The sequence below is a fragment of the Muscardinus avellanarius genome (assembly GCF_963383645.1).
Source record: "Muscardinus avellanarius genome assembly, chromosome: 17".
Lineage (NCBI taxonomy): Eukaryota > Metazoa > Chordata > Mammalia > Rodentia > Gliridae > Muscardinus > Muscardinus avellanarius.
Window position 1 is genome coordinate 5,147,041 of NC_137803.1, and position 18,291 is coordinate 5,165,331.

The 18,291-nt window shown below is 41.8% G+C and overlaps 1 protein-coding gene across 3 annotated transcripts in view; it reads left to right on the forward strand.

Moving 5' to 3' along the window:
- Positions 1 to 2,350: 2,350 nt before the first annotated feature.
- The window catches only part of NETO1 (neuropilin and tolloid like 1), a gene marked incomplete at both ends in the record, with an annotated part of 116,073 nt that continues 100,132 nt past the window's right edge, over positions 2,351 to 18,291 (forward strand). For 2 of the 3 annotated variants that reach the window (XM_080714763.1, XM_080714764.1), the window contains 4 exons: positions 2,351 to 2,378; positions 4,352 to 4,405; positions 4,652 to 4,789; positions 11,030 to 11,278. In XM_080714763.1, the coding sequence (XP_080570889.1) occupies positions 2,351 to 2,378; positions 4,352 to 4,405; positions 4,652 to 4,789; positions 11,030 to 11,278 (469 nt within the window). Of the gene's footprint in view, positions 2,379 to 4,351; positions 4,406 to 4,651; positions 4,790 to 11,029; positions 11,279 to 18,291 lie in introns of those variants that run through there. The other variant, XM_080714765.1, reaches the window with a different exon arrangement.

An 18,291-nucleotide genomic window follows, 5' to 3' on the forward strand; every position in this document is an offset into this window, starting at 1 on the left:
TCGCCCTGTAACCTGTTCTTGGGCATGAAGCTCCTCTGGTGGGCTTCAGGTTCCGGTGGAGCTGGGCTCCAGGCATAGAGTTTCTGCTATCACCACCACCACCAACTCTCCTATCCTCCCCCTCCCTCCCTCCCTCCCTTCTTTCTCTCAAGTCTTTCTCTTTCTCTGGCTTTCCTTCCCTTCCTCCCTTTTACCCTCCCCCACCTGCCCACCTCCCACAGTGGATGGACACACACACACACACACACACACACACACACACACACCTCTATTGTGGTCCTTCCATTCCACCACGAAAGACTTGCACTTGCAGCTACCTGGAGATCTAGGAGCCAACATCTTGGGACCTGGAGTCTTGAAGGTTGTGGTGGGGTCTCAGGGAACCCTATGGATTTGGGGGTTACCTCATTATCCCTCATCTCAACACACAAGAGAGCTCCATCCTTCTCCCAGCGTCCGGAGGATAGCACCCACACCCGGCGCGCACCCAGGAGTGCATCCCGCACCAGGGCAGCAGCAGGTGCCCGCAAGCCGAGGCCCAGAGCCCAGCGGCACAGCCTAACCTCTGCTTCCAAGGCCCTTTCTCCTCTCCCTGGCCCTGTGGGGGGACCCCAGTCCTCTCAGCAAGATGTCTATTGGTCCTCAGCTTGCCTTGGTTCTTCTCACCCCCAGCTTCTCACCGCCTTCATCCTCATAGGGAGGGCAGTCCGGGTGCGCGTCCAGGAGCTGAGGCCGCCGGGGCAGTGGTCAGGACCGGACCACCTCCGTGTGCTGGAGGTCGGGTCTGTGCGACTGAGGTCCACGCCGGCAGCCTCCGCAGAGGCCAGGGAGGGCCGGACGCATCGGGAAGGGGAGGGGCAGAGGCGCTGCAGCGTCCTGGGAGGGACTCTCCATCCCGGGCGGCCGCCTCGGGTTTACTGCTATTTACTGCTTATTTAATTTATTTATTTGTTTGTTTACTTATTATTTTTAACAAGCTGGGGCTCTTCCGGTGCTGCGTCCTCAGCAACTCCTCTCTCTCGGTATCTCTCTGAGTTGATAGCGCCGCGCCCGCGTGTCTGGATGGAGCTTGGGTAGGGTGATCCTTGTTTACCTTGTTTGAGTTCTAAGTATTTTGAGCCGAGAGCGGAAAATTGCAAGAACCCGCGTCTTGGCAGGAGCAACTGGATGGGGGCGGTCTCGGTACGTGGCCCAGTGATTTAACTATGAAACTTTTACCGCTAGCCTTTCCCTCTCCAGCCCCAGCCCCGTCCACCTCCTCCCCTACCCCACCTCCGGACGGGTTCCTGCGCTCCGCGACGCCTTCGTTCTCCCTAAGGTCGAGAGAGAGCCCGAGACCCGTGGAGCCCAAGGGGTGGGAGACAGACCCGCCGCAATTTCTAACCCTGAAAAAGTGAACAAAGCAAACCCAGGGGCAGGCTTCCCCAGGACGGGCCTCCCCTCCCCACGCCTCTCCAGCGCAGAGATCCCGCTGGGGCTGGGTCGCCCCGGCCCCCGCGGGTGGAGGGACGCTCCCCGCCCGGTCCGCACCCCTCCCTGCCCCTCCCCCTGGATCCGAGCGGGGCGATGTCCTTGCTGGCGCCGCCGCCGCCCCATTCCGCCCCGGGGGCGCGCGCCGCGCGGAGCTGCCCAGCTTTTCCCCAGCTCCGGGCTCGGCGGAGGGTCCCGCGACCCGGGGCTCCGACCGCGGCGCGCACTGGGCAACTCTGCCATCTTCCAGCTGCTTCTCCTCCCCTTCCCCGCCCCTTCAGCCACCCCGGCCCCCTCCCCGCCGCCCGCCCGCCCGCCCACCACTCCTCTCTCCGCAAGATCGCAGAGGTGGCGCGGAGCCCGGCGAGCCCATGACGGACCCCTTCCTCCTGCCTTCAATGCCTCAGCGGAAGAGCCCCAGGGGCCGGCGCGAGGAGGGCTGCTGCTGGACATCCGACCTGCCGCCCGCGCCCTGCGGGACCGGGGACTGAGGCCGCCCCCGCCGCCGCCCGCCCCGTCGCGCCGTCCGTCGGGCCCCCGGCCCCGGGCTCGCCCCGCGCCCCCGCCCGCCGCCCCGCGGCGAGGATGCTCCGGAGGACGGCGCCCCGGCGGCGGTGCTGAGGGTGGCCGCCGCGCCCCGCGGTGATGGTGGCGAGGCCGGCTCGGCGGCGCTGAGAGCCAGCGGCCCGGAGGAGGGCGGCTCGCGGATCTCCTGCCTGCGCTCTCTCGCCCCCTCGCCTCTCCCGCTCGCCTCCCTCCCCCTGTAATTTGTTCTTGGTGTGCTTATTTCAAATCTCTGGACTCCATCCCCCCCCCCCCCGAAGTCTCCCGTCTCTAAATGGAATCAGTGGAGCCGGAGCCTCTGGTGTAAGGGACAGACATGACCTATGGACGCAGTCTGTTTCACAGTGAGTAGCCTTCCCGCCACGCCGGTCCGCCCCGGGCCGTGGCTCCCTCCCCCTTCCCTTTGGTCCAGCGCGCCGGGAGAAGCCGGGCCTCCGCGCTCCAGCCGGACCCGCAGTCCCCGCGAGTATGGGGCACGTGTAAACTTTCTGTATTGCAGCATCCTAGAGCCGAGGGTGGGGGCGGCGCGCGGCCCGGCGTCCCTGGACCTTGGGTCCACCAGGGAGACGGTCTCTCCGCAGGCGGGGACCTCGGGAGGGAAAGCCGCCGCGTGCGGTTCCGAGAGGGGCACGTGCGAGTGGCTGTGGCTCCAGTGAGGGCGCGGGTGGGGATGAGGAGCGAGCGGGGCTGGCACTTGGTGGGACCAGGAGAAACCGTCCTCTCGCCTGGGCTTCCCGGCTCCCAGGGCCCACATTCCCAGTGCCCTGGCGTCCAAGGCGCGCCAGAGCCCAGGGCTTGGAGAAGGCCGGTGCCAGACTCAGCTCCGAGACCCAAAGATGCTTTGGAGTGTGGAGAAGCGTGGGGTGGGAGACGTGGAGAAAAACAGCATCATGGGGGTCATTAAGCAGCGTAAGACAAGACATGCGGTGGGAATTTCACATCATAAAGCAAGGGTTAGACTGTTAATCCGAGCCAAGCAGCTAAAGAGAACTGATTTGCTGATGAGTGGAACCCAGCTGGAATCCACCAAAATACGGAGATTAGAGCAAAGAAAACACCAAATGTACGCCCTGAGATTGGTGGATGTGGATGTCTGCCTGCGTGTGTGTGTGTGTGTGTGTGTGTGTGTGTGCGTGCGTGTGTGTGCGCGCGCACGTGCAATCTGCCAAGTTAAGGTGATTTTGCATTTGCCACAAACAACCACCAAGGTTTTAAATCTAAAAACGTTCTGGCTATAATGTAGAGTCGTACAACTGGAGATTTCTCAGATATTAATATCAAGGCACAGACAATTGTATAATTGCTCAGAGTGATGTTTAGGCATGCATTTATGAGTTCTTGTAATAAATTTTAGTTTGGGAAATGGTTGTGGAGTGGTATTATCCCTTGCCGAATTCGTTTTAAGTGGAAATATGAGGCCATGGACCTTTTATATAATTACACATCAAAATAAATAAAAAAAAAACAGGAGGAAAAATCAGAGACTGTGCAATTAAGATGATTTTCATTCTTTGCTGAGTTTGGGGTTTTCTAAAAACACTGAGTAAATCAAGAGTCTAGAAGTGAAAAAGAAGTTTGTCATGATGGCGTTGCAAATGACTTAAATTACAGAAGCGAGTTTCTTTGATCCTGAACAACTGACTCAATAAAATGCTTCCAAGAATCACTGTTCTCAAAATAGTCCTAATACCGAATCCAAGTTAAGGTTAGGAAGGATGGATTTCACAGCTTGGGAAGTGCTGAGGACTTGGTAGTCCAGTATGTTTTTGGGAGAGACCTTTGCATAACATCCCTTAAGGTCTCCCACCCACACTTAATGGTATTTCTCCTCTTCTTCCTTCCCCATGCCCTGGAGGATTTGCCCACGTGTTTATGCTCAAACGTGAAGCCACATTGGCTGTGTGTTAGGGAGCATCCTGGCATGCTTTCTCGTATTTGCTTTTTCATTTGCTTTATTCCATTTGCTTTATTCTTTCCACCTCTCTCTTTCTTCAAGGATACTGGACTGCCTTGAAACTTTATTGTAATTGGTGATATTACTAGGGTATAATGGTGCCTCTTGGTTCTGAAGTCTGCATTTCCCTTAGGACCTTGGGCCTCATCCATTCCAGTCCTTTATTGCTTCCTTCAGGTATTCCCAAATCTTCCTCTATACATCCTGTGTTAATCTTTACAAGTTTTGAGTCCACTTGTAGTCGTTAACAATAGAAAATTAATCTGCTTTGGTGCCATTTCATCTTCATGTTTTATAGGCTTTTATAAGATTTGGCTATGTCTGTGTATCTATCTCTTTCTAATTTTTTCTTTTCTGTTGCAGTTGTAGCAAGTTTAATCATCCTTCATTTGTCTGGAGCAACCAAGAAAGGAACAGGTGTGTATCTTTGGAAATAAATACCAGTGGAAGACCTCTGATTAGTTTGCACTTTTCTACTTTTCCCATGCTTTTAATAATATTCCAGAATATTTGAACATTTTATATTATAGGTAATTGATTGGTTTTGACTGAGAGAGCATTTCAAAATTAATTTACTAATGGATAGTTTAAGAATGTGCTCTCTATTTTTAGTATTATAGAAAATTGGATAATGGCCCTTGTCAATTCTTTTTATTTTAACAGAAAAGCAAACCACCTCAGAAACACAGAAGTCATTGCAGTGTGGAGCTTGGACAAAACATGCCGATGGGGGTATCTTCACCTCTCCCAATTATCCCAGCAAGTACCCCCCTGACCGCGAGTGTATCTACATCATAGAAGGTAAGAGGAAAGGATGCTGGAGCCAGAGAACACATGGCCTGGCTTCTCCATGCTTTCGATGCATACTATGTACATCGACATTATAAAAATTGATTTTGGAGATAGTAGACATAAATATCATTGAGGGATACACATACTGTAAAATCTAGAGTCGAGCTAATTACTGAGATTCTTAGTCATGGGTTAGAAAAAAATTCTTGGAAATTAAAACAAGTCAATAAGAGCTTATTTTTCAGCTGATTTAATTGATTTAGAATTCTCAAGTAATAGATACATGTGTAATTGGCATAATGTTACCTAATGTGTAATGGTTTGAGTCATTAGTATTTTTTGTTTCTTGAACAATTATTAGAATAACCTATGTATGTGTTTTCATATTTCTGGAGGTTGTAAGGTAACAAAAAACATATTGGAGTCAAGGATGTATCTATCATCACTTTTCCTAAACATCACTCAGAATGGCAGTCACCTCACCTGTGCTAACCAGTGACAGCATTTTAAAGTCAAAGTCAGGGATTTAATTTATGATGCTTTATTTTTTATCATTTTCTCAACTTGAAGGATAGAGGATGCTGACTTCTTGAACATTCCTCAATTCTTCGAACCTTGAGACATTGGTCTATTAAATATAGCTATTAAGAATACACGAGTATTTATCTAGTGACGAGTTGCAGTATTATACTTGTGCGTACCAAATAACCTAGAACCTATGATATCCCCCACACATATACATTAGCAGAATTCTCTAAGGAAAAAGATATGTATGCTCAGAATCTGCAGCTAAAGTGGATACATGCTCATCTGGCATTTCACAGACAGGTTCCTCCATTAGTGATTTTAAAAATCTCTTTTAGAAGTGATTCTTGTGCCCAGGTATGCAGCTCAGTGGTAGAACACCTGCTTGCTTAGCATACGTGAGGCCCGAGGTTCATCCAATACTCATCAACGAACAAAAGTAAAAATGACTACTTTTTTCTTATATTAATTTTTGACCAAAGAATCTTTCCCTTTCTTTGGCCATGCTTAAAGCACAACTTCTAGCCAAGATATCCAAACTACAAGAAGAAAAACATTATAAACTTCAATATTAAAAGTATAAACTAACAAATAAAAAAGGAGAGTTGACAGTTTTGATTGATACAAAAAGGAAATTGAAATATATAGGTGCACTAGTCATGGTGGTGCACACCTATATCCCAGCACTTGGGAGACAGAGAGTAGTATAATAGATACAAGGCCAGGGTGGAAGGCAACTTAGGAATAGCCTTTTTCAAAATAAAACAGAAAATAAGGGCAGAGGTGCAGCTCAGTGGTGGAATTAGCCTGGGTTCAATGCCCAATACCAGAAACCAAACAATCCCCTCCCCCCCCCCCAAAAAAAAGAAAAGAAAGATATATGGAGATTCTGGGCTGCAACTAGTTCTTATCAAGTTAATATCACATGTCTGTTGGACATTTAAAGGACTTAATATGTCTCAAAGCATTTAATTATAAGAAGCAGATATATTTGTTGTCCTTAACTATCTAGGGAACTGAAGCTCTGCAAGGCTAAATATCTTGCTTAAGTCCACATAATAATATTTTTATTCTGCAACAACAGTATTTTAAACTGCTCATTTTTAAAAAAGAATAAAGTCAACTAATTCTTTTATTTAAAAATTAATCCAGAAACAAATTTTGGGGTCTTAATTTCTTTTCATGTTTATCATTTTTTGGAATTAAAATATCGATAACCTTGGTTTTAATATTTGCAAATTTCCATTAATGTGCAATTATTTTGAAGACAAAGCTAAGGTGTGGAAATAGAGCCTCTTCTACTATTAATATTGGCTCTACAGCCTTTTTGAAAACCTTTATAAATATATATAAACAACTTTGAGCAAATACCCTTCCAGGTAGAGAACTAATCTTTTGATTCAAAATCTAAAGAGGCCAAGATTATAACAGAACAGTTGGAATAGGAAGAAAAAAGAGAATACTCCATCCAAGAAGGAATGGATGCCAGTCTTTATTTTCAGAAGGTATTCAGGTATCCTCTACATAAATGAACATGTGCAAAAAGAGACGGTACGCGGGTAGCATGCAGGGCTCCTGTGCAGCTGCAGAGGGGAACAAGAGAAGGGGCATGTGCTTTCAGATACAGGACAGCCTGGTATCCCACAGTCACAGCCATGGGACTTTGGGCAATGTGTTATAGACAGAGAGGCAACCCTGAAATAAATTAAGTAGAGAAAGAATGAGGTTAGACTGACTAACGGAAGGAAACTACACTAAGAACCTGCAGCCAAGGGCCAAGCGAAGCATAGTAAATACCTCAACTTAAAAAATGTGGCATTGATGATTGAGGCAATGAAAGAGCTGAGAAGTGTTTAGAAATGAGGGTACTTTAGTATTCAGAAGAATTAGCAGGTAGGGAGATAGAAGATGAGAGAATTGAGAATCCCAGATCACTCCAAGACATTTGCCTTGCTTATTTGAAACACCACGCTAGACAAAAAATATAGGTGGAAAAAGAGGGCTTAAAGGAAAAATAACATGTTTAGTTTTGGCATTCGTGGAAATGTTTTATTTAGATGTCATTCATATATGTATATATGCAAACACATCTTTAGCTCACTGGAGGGAATTGTGCTTGCAATGAGTATTGATAGAATTAATAGAAGCATAGAGATTGAAGTTATCAGTGTGAAAGAAGTTGCCCGAAATATTTGAAACACTGTATTTCAACTCATGTAAAAGTATAGATGTATTCAACTGTCTCTATAAGTATTGATTGAATTAGTTTTCGATGTATCCTCAGGCGTTTCTATATCGTAAGAACTTTCCATTGGGGTACAATTGACATACCAGTGTGAGGAGAGGAGTGGTAAATAGTCCTGAAAATAACATTTTGGGGATGGGCAGAGTAGGAAGAAATAGATGGAGTGAAAAGGAGAAACCTGAGAGTTGGTGGAGAATCAGCAGTGAGTAAGGATAGAGTTTCAAGAAGCATGAAGCTGTCCAAGTGCCATTTGTTACAGCAAAGAATGATAATGTAAAATCGGACATGCATCTGCTGCACAAAACTATTGAGTCTGCTGTGAGCCAGGCATGGTAGCAGAAGCCTGTAATCTCATTACTCAGGAGGCTGAGACAGGAGGATTGCAGGTCCAAGCACAACCTCAGCAACTTAAGCCCTCAGGAACTTAGTAAGACCCTGCTTCAAAATAAAATTAAAATAGGGCTGGGGTACAACTCAGAAATGAATGCCCTTGAGTTCCATCCCCAGTCACACACACACACACACACACACACACACACACACACACACACACACACACAGAATCTGTGGTGACTTTATGGTGAGCACTCTTGTTGACGCCGTAGTGGTGGGAGCCAGCTCTCAGTATGTGAAGACAGGGCAGGTAATATTTTTAGATAGTGGGCCCCATGATGAACAGCCACTGTCTTTCTTCTTTTATTTTGAATATTTTCTTGTAATGTATATATTTGGTTCTAAAACAAATAGCCTGTTCCGTAGAAGAAAAGGAAATGTCTTTTTTAGGGTGCTGAGGGTTAGACACAGGGCCTGCCACATGCTAGGTTAAGTGTTCTATCATAGAGCTACAACCCCCGCCATTATTTTTATTTTCAAGACAAGGTCTCAGTAAGTTTCTCAGACTGATTTGGAAGCTGTAGTCCTCCTTGTAAGTAGCTGGAATTGCACGAAATACAAGAGAAAGAGCCATAAGTAACTGGTTACGTTTCTTGAGGCAGAACAGGCTGTAATAGAAGATACATCTCAGTCACCAAAAGAGGGTCCTTTTATGAATTTCAGGTTATCTTAAAACTTCCTCAAATTGGAGGAAATAAACACATATGTGCTCTGTTCATAGTGTACAAGCTGTTCAAAGATTCTCAAAGAAGTTGGACCTTTGCATAAGGGAATCTCAGTTTTAGATCAAAGACAGCTTAAGGGAAATGTCAGAGACGGCTGAGCACTGAGCATTTTGAAGGTGAAGAAAAGGCAAGTTTAAGGAAGGAGACCTGTACAGATCCAGATACTTTCCTTGTGCCTGAATCACTTATGTAAAAATTACTTCAACTTTATGCCCTGCTTACTTTTTATCCTCTTCTAAAAAATAATCAGCTAGTATAAATTTCACATGTAGGTATAACTTTAGCTTGCTGGAGAAAATGAATTGTCTACATAGAATGTGGTCTACCAAAAGCCAGAATGATAGCACGCGTCTTGGAAGAACTTGGACTGCTTTGCTTATCCAAGTAGGATAGACTTTAAGTGACAGAGAAAATGAAGGAAAAGGTAAATAATCTCATATCATGTGGCCAGGTAAAGGAATAATAAGAGAACAGTAAAGGAAACAGGTGGTTATCAGTTAAGAGAGGATAGCATTCTACAGGGAATGAGCACAGAACTGTTCTCAATGCTGGACTTCTTTATATTTCTTTATTTTTTTTTTTTTTTTTTGGTGCTGGGGATTGAATCAAGGGGCATTCTTAACTCCAAGCTATATCCCAGCCCTATTTTATTTTATTTTATTTATGTTTTCTTGGAAACAGGGACTCACTAACTTGCTAAGAGCTTCACTAAATCGCCACTGCTGGGTTCAAACTTGCAATCCTTCTATCTCAGCCTTCTAAGTACTGGGATTACAAGTGTGAGCCTCCACACCTGGCTTGCTTTTCCTCTTTGTAATCATGTATTATTTACATCTAAAGAATTTCTTTCTCATTTTGATATCATTTATTTTCTTATAAGACTTATTATGCAGACTAATCAAATAGGAGATAAACAAAGACATTCTGCAGTATATTTAGTAATAAAAACACAAACAGGTTACTTAAGCACATGCTGTTTTTTTTAGTAATATCCGGTTTTTCAGGTAATTCATTAGGATATTTTCAAATTTCAAAAAATGAATGGAAACTCCCTCAAACCTGTCATAATCTTAGATAGCATATCTCCTAAGTTTCGTGATACATCCCCATGTCAGATAACATTATTCCTGATTTGTAATGAGAAATCTAAATGTCTCTTTTCAGTATCTAATGAGTTAGAATAATTTGGGGAATTAAAATAACTAATAAAATAATTTTGAAGAGGAGTTTAACTTTTATATTTTTATTTTACACCGAAATCATAAGTAGCATGCTGCACTGTGCCAAGTCTCAACATTGAAATTTATGGACAGGGTTAGAGGTCCATGTATGTTACTGACATTTTAACAAATATTATGGCCATGCTGGGGCATCTGGCCCGAACATAGCAGAATTCTGGACCATTTGGTGAGGAAGAATGTGTGGGGATTAGCAAGATTATTCACTTACTAGTCTGGTTGCAAGACTCATAGTCTCTTCCATTATTTTTTTAGATCACTATAAAACCATTATGACGATCATTTACAATCCACTCCAAAATATTCTTCTTTAGAAATCCTTAGTGACAGACACCATGCTCAGGTGTTGAGGAGAGAAGGTAAATAAGGTGTGGCCACTTATGAGTGAAGTTAGAAAGGAGGTGTCTTCAAACAAGGTCTTCCTGGATAAAGAGGAATTAAATTAGAGGCATGCCAGTATGCAATGAGGTGGAAAGACATATAAGCCCGGAAGGGTTTCCTATCTTAGTAAACAGGACGTGCTTCAGGTGGCCTGAGTTTGGGCTGTGTGTGAGACCCAGAAAGGAGGAAAAGTCCTTAAGTTTCCTGTATGTCAGTGTCCAGGTGAAAGAGAGCTGCCGTAGTTTAAATGGAAAGTGATGGGATCAGAGATGTGTTCTAGATAAAGGCCTCCTAGTACCCTTGTGCATGTACTTGTATCTAATCAAAACACCTGAGTGGAACGACTTCACTCCTCGGGTAACTCCTTGCTGAACGATTCTCCAGTGGATTCTGTCTCTAAACCGAGTACTGCAGAAATATGAGGGAGAAAAGGGATGTACTTTAACTCATAAATCCGATTTACCAGCCTTCCACAAAAATATGGTTCCATTTTACACATCAAACTGGTTATTTTATATCAGAGTAACATTTTGTCGAATATTAGAAGTTGTGGACATTTTTCTGAAAATGTTTCTCAGAATACTAAGCATCGCTTTGTCTTTTTGTCCATTTTACCTGCAAAGTTTGATAAAAGGAATATAGATAAAGCCTGATATAGAATAAAAAAAAACTCAACCTAAAACTTAAGAAATGTCCTACTAGATGTAATCTTTTTTTTTTTTTTTTTTTTTTTTTTTTACAGCTGCCCCAAGACAGTGCATTGAACTTTATTTTGATGAAAAATACTCTATTGAACCCTCTTGGGAGTGCAAATTTGATCATATTGAAGTTCGAGATGGACCTTTTGGCTTTTCTCCAATAATTGGACGTTTCTGTGGACAACAAAATCCACCCGTAATAAAATCCAGCGGAAGATTCCTATGGATTAAATTTTTTGCTGATGGAGAGCTGGAATCTATGGGATTTTCAGCTCGATACAATTTCACACCAGGTAAGTAGGAGCTTGTTTTCCTTTTGTACCTACATCTTTTTCTTTTATACTTTTCTGACTTCAGGGTTTTCTTTTTCTTTTTTTGGTAAAGATGTCATAATTTTTCAAGGAATGTTACAGTTCTATTTAAAACCACATCTCCAAGGCCTTGTCTTTACACTTTATAGATTCTGAAAGCAAAAGAACTTTTCCTTAAAACTTAGCCTTCATAGAGGTAAAAGAGTGCCCAGAAGTCTCAATGGTCGTCAACAAGACAATCAATTAAATGGTCTTCTATTATGCTGAAATATGTAATTTGAAAGACTGTACATAACAAGGGTGCTAATTATACAGAGGGCCCCAATAAGCTTGAAAAGGCAATTGTAATTTTATAAAAAGTACTCATTAAAATGATTTTTTGGAGAACTTGAATATAAAGTTCATTTGTTCCGAAAATTATCATTTTCAAAGCTAATAAATCCTTCTATAAAGCAGCCTAATTTCTTTTTTAGAAATGCAAATTCGGTAGAGTTTTGATGAAAGGAAAACTGAGACCTATGGCAGCAAAGTATTCATTTGCAAAGTCTGGCAGACAGTATCACAATTATACAATTAGGCAGTCTATGTCAATTTTCCTTTTAACCTGCTAATATTTAAAATACCCTGTGATGTGGACTGGTTCTCTTGATTAAGAGCTATTCTTCTTTAAGATAAAAATTAGTTATCACATTTTAAAGTACAAAAGCATTATATTCATTCAGATTTGATAAAGGGAAGCTATTCTTAGTGGAAATGTTTCAAGTTACATATAGCACATTATTTATATATGAATACAAGTTTTGTTCAGTTTGTTCATAAATTTTCCCTGAGGTTACAGTACACAAAAGGAGACTTTGGAGTATTTGAAAAATATACTGAATTTTCTATTTCATGTTACAGAGGTAACATATAAACAAACCTTTGTTGCACAGGGGGTTACTGTTTTAAAAACTGTAACATGGGTAGTCCCAGAATTTGGGAGACTGAGACAGAAGGATCTCAGGTCCATAGCCAGCTTTAGCAATCTATCTAAGCCCTTCAAAACTTAGTAAGATTCCATTTCAAGCTAAAAAATAAAATAAAGTAATAAAGCTGAGGATGTATCTCAGAAGTAAAAAGCCTCTGGGTTCAACCCTCAGTATTACAAAGCATAAAAATAAAAATAATTAAGATTCATGGTGACTTTCATTATGACATCATGGTGGGTGTTAAATCAAATACTAACTATATCATATGAAGTAGCTGTAAGCATTACAAGCATTGTGTAATAGCACTAAAGGATTGTGGTTTTGAATATATTTTTCTAATTTTGCACTGTTTACAGAAATGTGTATTTCACGTGCCATTATCAGATTAATATCCCATGTTCCAAAAGTCATGAACATTATTGTTACTTGTCTGTCAGTTTATTAGTGTCAGAAGTGTGCATTTTTTTCCCTTAATTGATCATCTTGAATATGCCCTGGCTGTAAATATAGTGACACATGTCACGCAGTAAGCTTTCTAAGTTATGTTTTAATTCTGGGCTTGGTGATTGCGAACACATCTAGGATTTAAAACTGTGATTTCCTGAAAAAATGTAGGCTAAGCTAACACTTCATCAGCATGGCAGGATATCAGTGGTGGTCCTCAATCTGATAGCTTGGGTTTTCAACAGCCATCTTAGTGTCTGGGTTATCGTGCCTTGCTTGTTCTCTAGCAAGAAAGGATTTCATTGCTGAGAAAACTAAGTCAGGAGGGGACTTGAGATAATCTCAGAAAATTAAATAGAGTTAAGGACAGAACAAGTCTTCTCATTCTACTCGAATTGTAATAAATCCCATAGGGGAACTTGCCCTTGGTTTAGGAATGACAATAAGGCCTCAATTAGGAGACATGCAAAGCTTCCCTGACAGCCAAAGATGACACTTCAGGCCAAAGGCAACTGCATGAGTGACACACCAGTCCCACCCATTCCACTAGGAGGCAGTGCTCAGGAATTTAGTTTGTTTCTGACAGCAGAGGCCAGCTAAGTTAGTGCTATCTAAGCATTTGAGGAATACAGAGTTGACATTTGGGCTTTGTGGTTATTTAATGGAATGATTTATGGTGGCTGAAGAGGATGTCTGCCTGAAGTCAGCTTGATGATTCAGGTATAAAATATTGCAAAAATTGCCAGAGGTCCTTACTGACCACCAGCTAAGATGCTGGGGCTGCTGTGAGGACCAATATCTTTGGAGCCAGATCTGTTTTCTAGCCCTGACTTTACTTTTTTTTTCTTTGCATGCTGTAAATCTTGGACATGATCTATGAAATTCTGCTTTTCAATATTTTTAATGTAAAAATAACAATAAGATCCGATCGACGAACTCACAGAATCATTTAAAGGACAAGTCTACCAATATGTGTTTATGAATTTCTTGAGTGCTTATATGATCTCAACTATTAGCAGCTACTGCTATTTAATTAACCTGATTATGTAGTCTTTTTAGAAATAAAAAAGACTGGTATAGGCAATACGGAGAACAAGTGTCCTAGGTTAATTTTCAAATAACAACCTTCTTTCTCTGATTTTTTTGGGAATCAGTCAGGGAAAAAACAACAACTACCATTTATATCATGTCACTTTTTGTTGGTTTCAATGGCCCAAAACTTCAAGGTGAGGCTTATAGTTATTTCTGATGCCAGTCATACAATATGTCAAGACAGAAATAGGCTCAGGAAGACCAGGTGTTCTTTATTATTTTGTGAATTGGCTGCAATCTGGACTCAGAATTTTAAACATATAACCTCAGAAACTTGATATCAGCGCCTTGAGAGTGTATCTATTACTGAGTAAGGAATCTCTTTTGCTAAGCTAACAAGATGAACAGATTATATATGATACCCATGTGTATATACATATACTGCATGTGTACATACATACATGTACATGTACACATGTATATACATACATGCACATACATTTTCAATATGAATTTTTCTAGTCAGTCAGCCCAATTTTTCCTCTATGTAAACATACTTGAGCAGCAGGGTTGTAATCACACGGCTGTATCATGACTGTGTGATCACATTCTGCAATGTTATGTAATGTGCATGTTTAATAGCACTGAATTGCAGTACTTGATGGCTTATCTCCATACAGAATTTAGTTTTCCAGTGGGATTTTAGGTCTCAAAACCTTATGGGGTTGTTTTAGCCCTAGTCCCCTGCCTATTTTTTGAGCAGCGCGCTGATCAGTGTGAACTCGTATTTCCAAAATTGTGCCTATTTCTTAATGCCTGCGTGTCTCACTTTCATTTCTGTTCAACTTCTACACATTTGCCTTTCAATCAGTCCCTGGCTTCTGCTGCTTCTGGATCCCCAGTGATTTCTGGGAAATAGTCGGTGGGAAGTCATGTGCAGAAATGAGCATGGGAAGGCAGAGACGGAAAAAAAATAAGGAAAGTGTTGGAGAAGGTCTTTCTCTTTCTCCTGACACATACTGAGGCTCCTTTACTTTTTAGTGTTTGATGGTTACTTTGGGGGATACCATGTCGTTTCCCAGACCACAGTGCTGTGATACATCACCAGACGGACTGTGAGACTGAGACAGAAGTTAGCTAGTTCAGATGCTGGGGTCTGCAGTGGAAGTAGAGGAGGCTTAAGAAAGGGCCAGGAGGGCTCTCAGAGCCCTGGTGTGGGGCTCATAGAGTGCAAGAGAACCCCTCTTCTTTCTGTGTTGTGAGGTCACATCAATAATGCACTATGATTCCAAGAAGAGAGAGGAGCTCAGAGCCACCAAAACTGTTAAAATTGCAGATGGGAACTTTGATAACACATGGAAAACGCAAAAAAAAAAAATTAAGTACTTCAAAGTGCTCATCATAATAGACCCCTGTTCTTTTTTGTTTCATGCAACATTTTCATAGAAATATTTAGAGCCAGTATATTATAGAACATTAAGTAGCTAGGCACTATGTGATACTTTTAAATAATACTGAAATAGTGTACAGCACATTCCTAACAATGATTGTGCCAGGCAGGGGTGGTAGGAATGGTGAATGAGGATTTTAGGAGCCCTTTAGGAGCCCAAAAGGAAATAGCATAAAAATAAACTCAAGTTTCTTAATAATGCTTACATTTGTGAAAAGATTATATTCTTGGTATTATTTATGTAAATAAATTAAAGTAAAAAAGTTAAAAAAATAGAATATGCTATAGTTTTGTGTGAGTGTGTGTGTGTGTGTGTGTGTGTGTGTGTGTGTGTGCTTGCACACGTGCACACACACGAGCTACTAGGGCATGAATTCAGGGGCATTCTACCTCTGAACTATACCCCCAGCCATGTTTAATTTTTTTTATAAGCAGGATCTCTTTAGGCTAGAATGTGCTGACCTCCAAACTGGGCTCCTCCTTTTTCAGTCTTCCAAGTACTGGAATTCCAAGTTTGTACCACTGTGTCAGGCTTATGGGTTTATGGTTGGCAATTTTTATGTGAACTTTAGAAGAGTGAATACTGTTTCACCATATTCCACATTTTTTATTATTCAACCTAAGAATACCTTTTGAGCAGGGAATAACACCTGCCTACAACCAACTGCCTTCTTTCCTCAATTTTCTGTGCACTAGAAAATATAATTTAAGGAGAAAAGCATAAGCGTATATGGGATAACTTCCAACACAAGCCATTCATATTAATACTTTACCATCAGTATTAAAGAAAATAACCCGGATGCTCTATTTTGGGGGAAGGTAACCTTTCCAACATTCTTGGTAACAGATATCTTTTGTTAGTCTTGACTTCACTTTTTAATGAAGAGATATTTTTGTTATTTACGGGCACGAAATGGGACATTTTGGGAATCGTCTACTTTTGATGATCTCTTTTTTCTGTACTATTTTTATAAAACAAAGGTACGTATATTCTACTGGAGACATTTAAAGACTAGACTTGAGAGTACCAAATATGTGAGGTCAGCTCAGGTATCGGCATTGAAGTGAGCGGAGTTGTTAAATAAGTTGCAATGCTTTCGTTGCTTTAGTTGCTCTATACTTAAATAGCAGCTTTCATCTGAGGAGCTCAGAGTCTTTTAGGGACACTGCCCAATTCCTAGCCTTCTTGCGCGCTGCATGCCGATTGACTTCAAAGGCAGTGGGAAGAGTGCGCTGCAGTGCGGGGATTTAAATTGAGCATTTAAAACAGATTTCTATGCATAGTGGGTGAAATATATTTTTTAGGTAAAATAATGTCATGGGTTTGAGGTTATTTTAATTCACCCAGAGCATTGTTTCTTGTCTTTTAATCAGAAATGCGAATGCACATGTACTTAACCATTTTTAAAGGTTCTGTATTTTTTAACTAGGTAATCAAAATTTTGGTGTCTAGCGTGGTGAGAGAAATAAAACTATTTCCTGCTTTATTCAATGCCCAAAGTTCAGTTTAAATTTTGCACTAAAAATGAATAAATATTTTTAAAAGTTAAGGCTAAAAGAAAGGCTTTGGTTTATTTTTCATGTAGAAACAAAAGAGCAAATAAATGTAGATTGGTGTCTGTTGTCTTTTTGACTATTACATTTACACTGTTGACCTCAGAATATTCTCATTCCAGCCTGAGCAGAGGCTTTCTAATGGGAAATGCAGGGAGTAAAAATCACATTTCCTCTTGAGGCGCATTTTTCCCGAAATGAAATTAAAAACACAAACCTCACAGCAGTAACGAAATTATAAATGTTTAATTGGTACCCAAAATACACATGTGAGGTTGATTTCTTCAATCCCTTTCCAGTCATCCACTCAGCCAATGACTTGGCTGATCTGATCCGTGTCATAGAGGGCTCTGGCAGAGAGATGGGGAATAAAGGCAGAGACGAGAATGCTGTTTGGTCTAGGTGGGTGTTCAGGAGAGAAGCTGAGAGTGGGAGTGAAAAGTTCCAGGATTAGCTCCCATCTGTGCAGAGAATGTTGAAAGCAATAGAAAGGGAAAAGGAAGGTTGCTAAGAAGTTTCCTATAAAGCAAGAATGCAGTCCCGTCTTATGGAGACAACACAAGACGAATGGGTTGGAGGTAGAGAAGAACCTTAAAGTGTGTCTGTGTTGATGATTTAGAGGTGAATTGTCAGACTGCCTCAAGTTTGATACACCTAGGATTGGACCACATTGGTTCCTGGATCTCTTACATGTGCATTTTCTTTAGATCCCAGAGAAACCTCTGGGTTTCTATCCTTGAACACTTGTTTTAGAGATGAAGAATCCAAAGCCATGCATGGTGCCTTATACTTGTAATCCCCATACTTGGGAGGCTGAGATAGGAGGATTGCAGGATTAGGGCCAGCCTCAGCTACTTAGGCCTTTTGTGACTTAGTGAGATGCTTTTTCAAAATAAAGAATAAAATATAGGACTGGAAATGTAACTTGGAGGTAGAACGTCTTTGGGTTTCACCGGCAGTACTGAAAAAAAATAAAAAATAAAAAACCGATGAGGAATCCAAAGGTCTAGAGAGAATGTGTTGCCTGGGTTCATGAACCCTGCATAAATGAGCGGCTGCTTCTCCATCAGTTATATAACAATGCACTGCTGCACCTTCTACAAAGGGCTGATATTATGGCTTTAATTACATCACATATTGCAAGCACATTTAGTACAGTTATATTAAGAAATTTAATTAAGTATAATACTATATCACCCACATTTCACCACGAACTGGCGCACAAATTTAAAATTCCCCTTTCTCATGTTATCAGAAATACTTTTCATTTCTTAATGACCACAGAGATGATGTCCCTCCTCACCTCTACCTGTCCCGTAAAATTATGCTTCTCAGTCTCTCAGAGCCTGAACTGAATGATTCACTTCCTCTCCTCTGATACCTGTTATTACTTATATGGTCTGTTGTGTGTACAGTGCTATGAATAGTTGACACTTAGGGCTCATGTGTTAAATGCTCCAAGGGAAAGCAATACTTTCTTGCCCCAACTCTACTGCAACATTTTCTTCTTCCCTTTTCTAGTGACACCAGTTACTTTCAGTCACCTG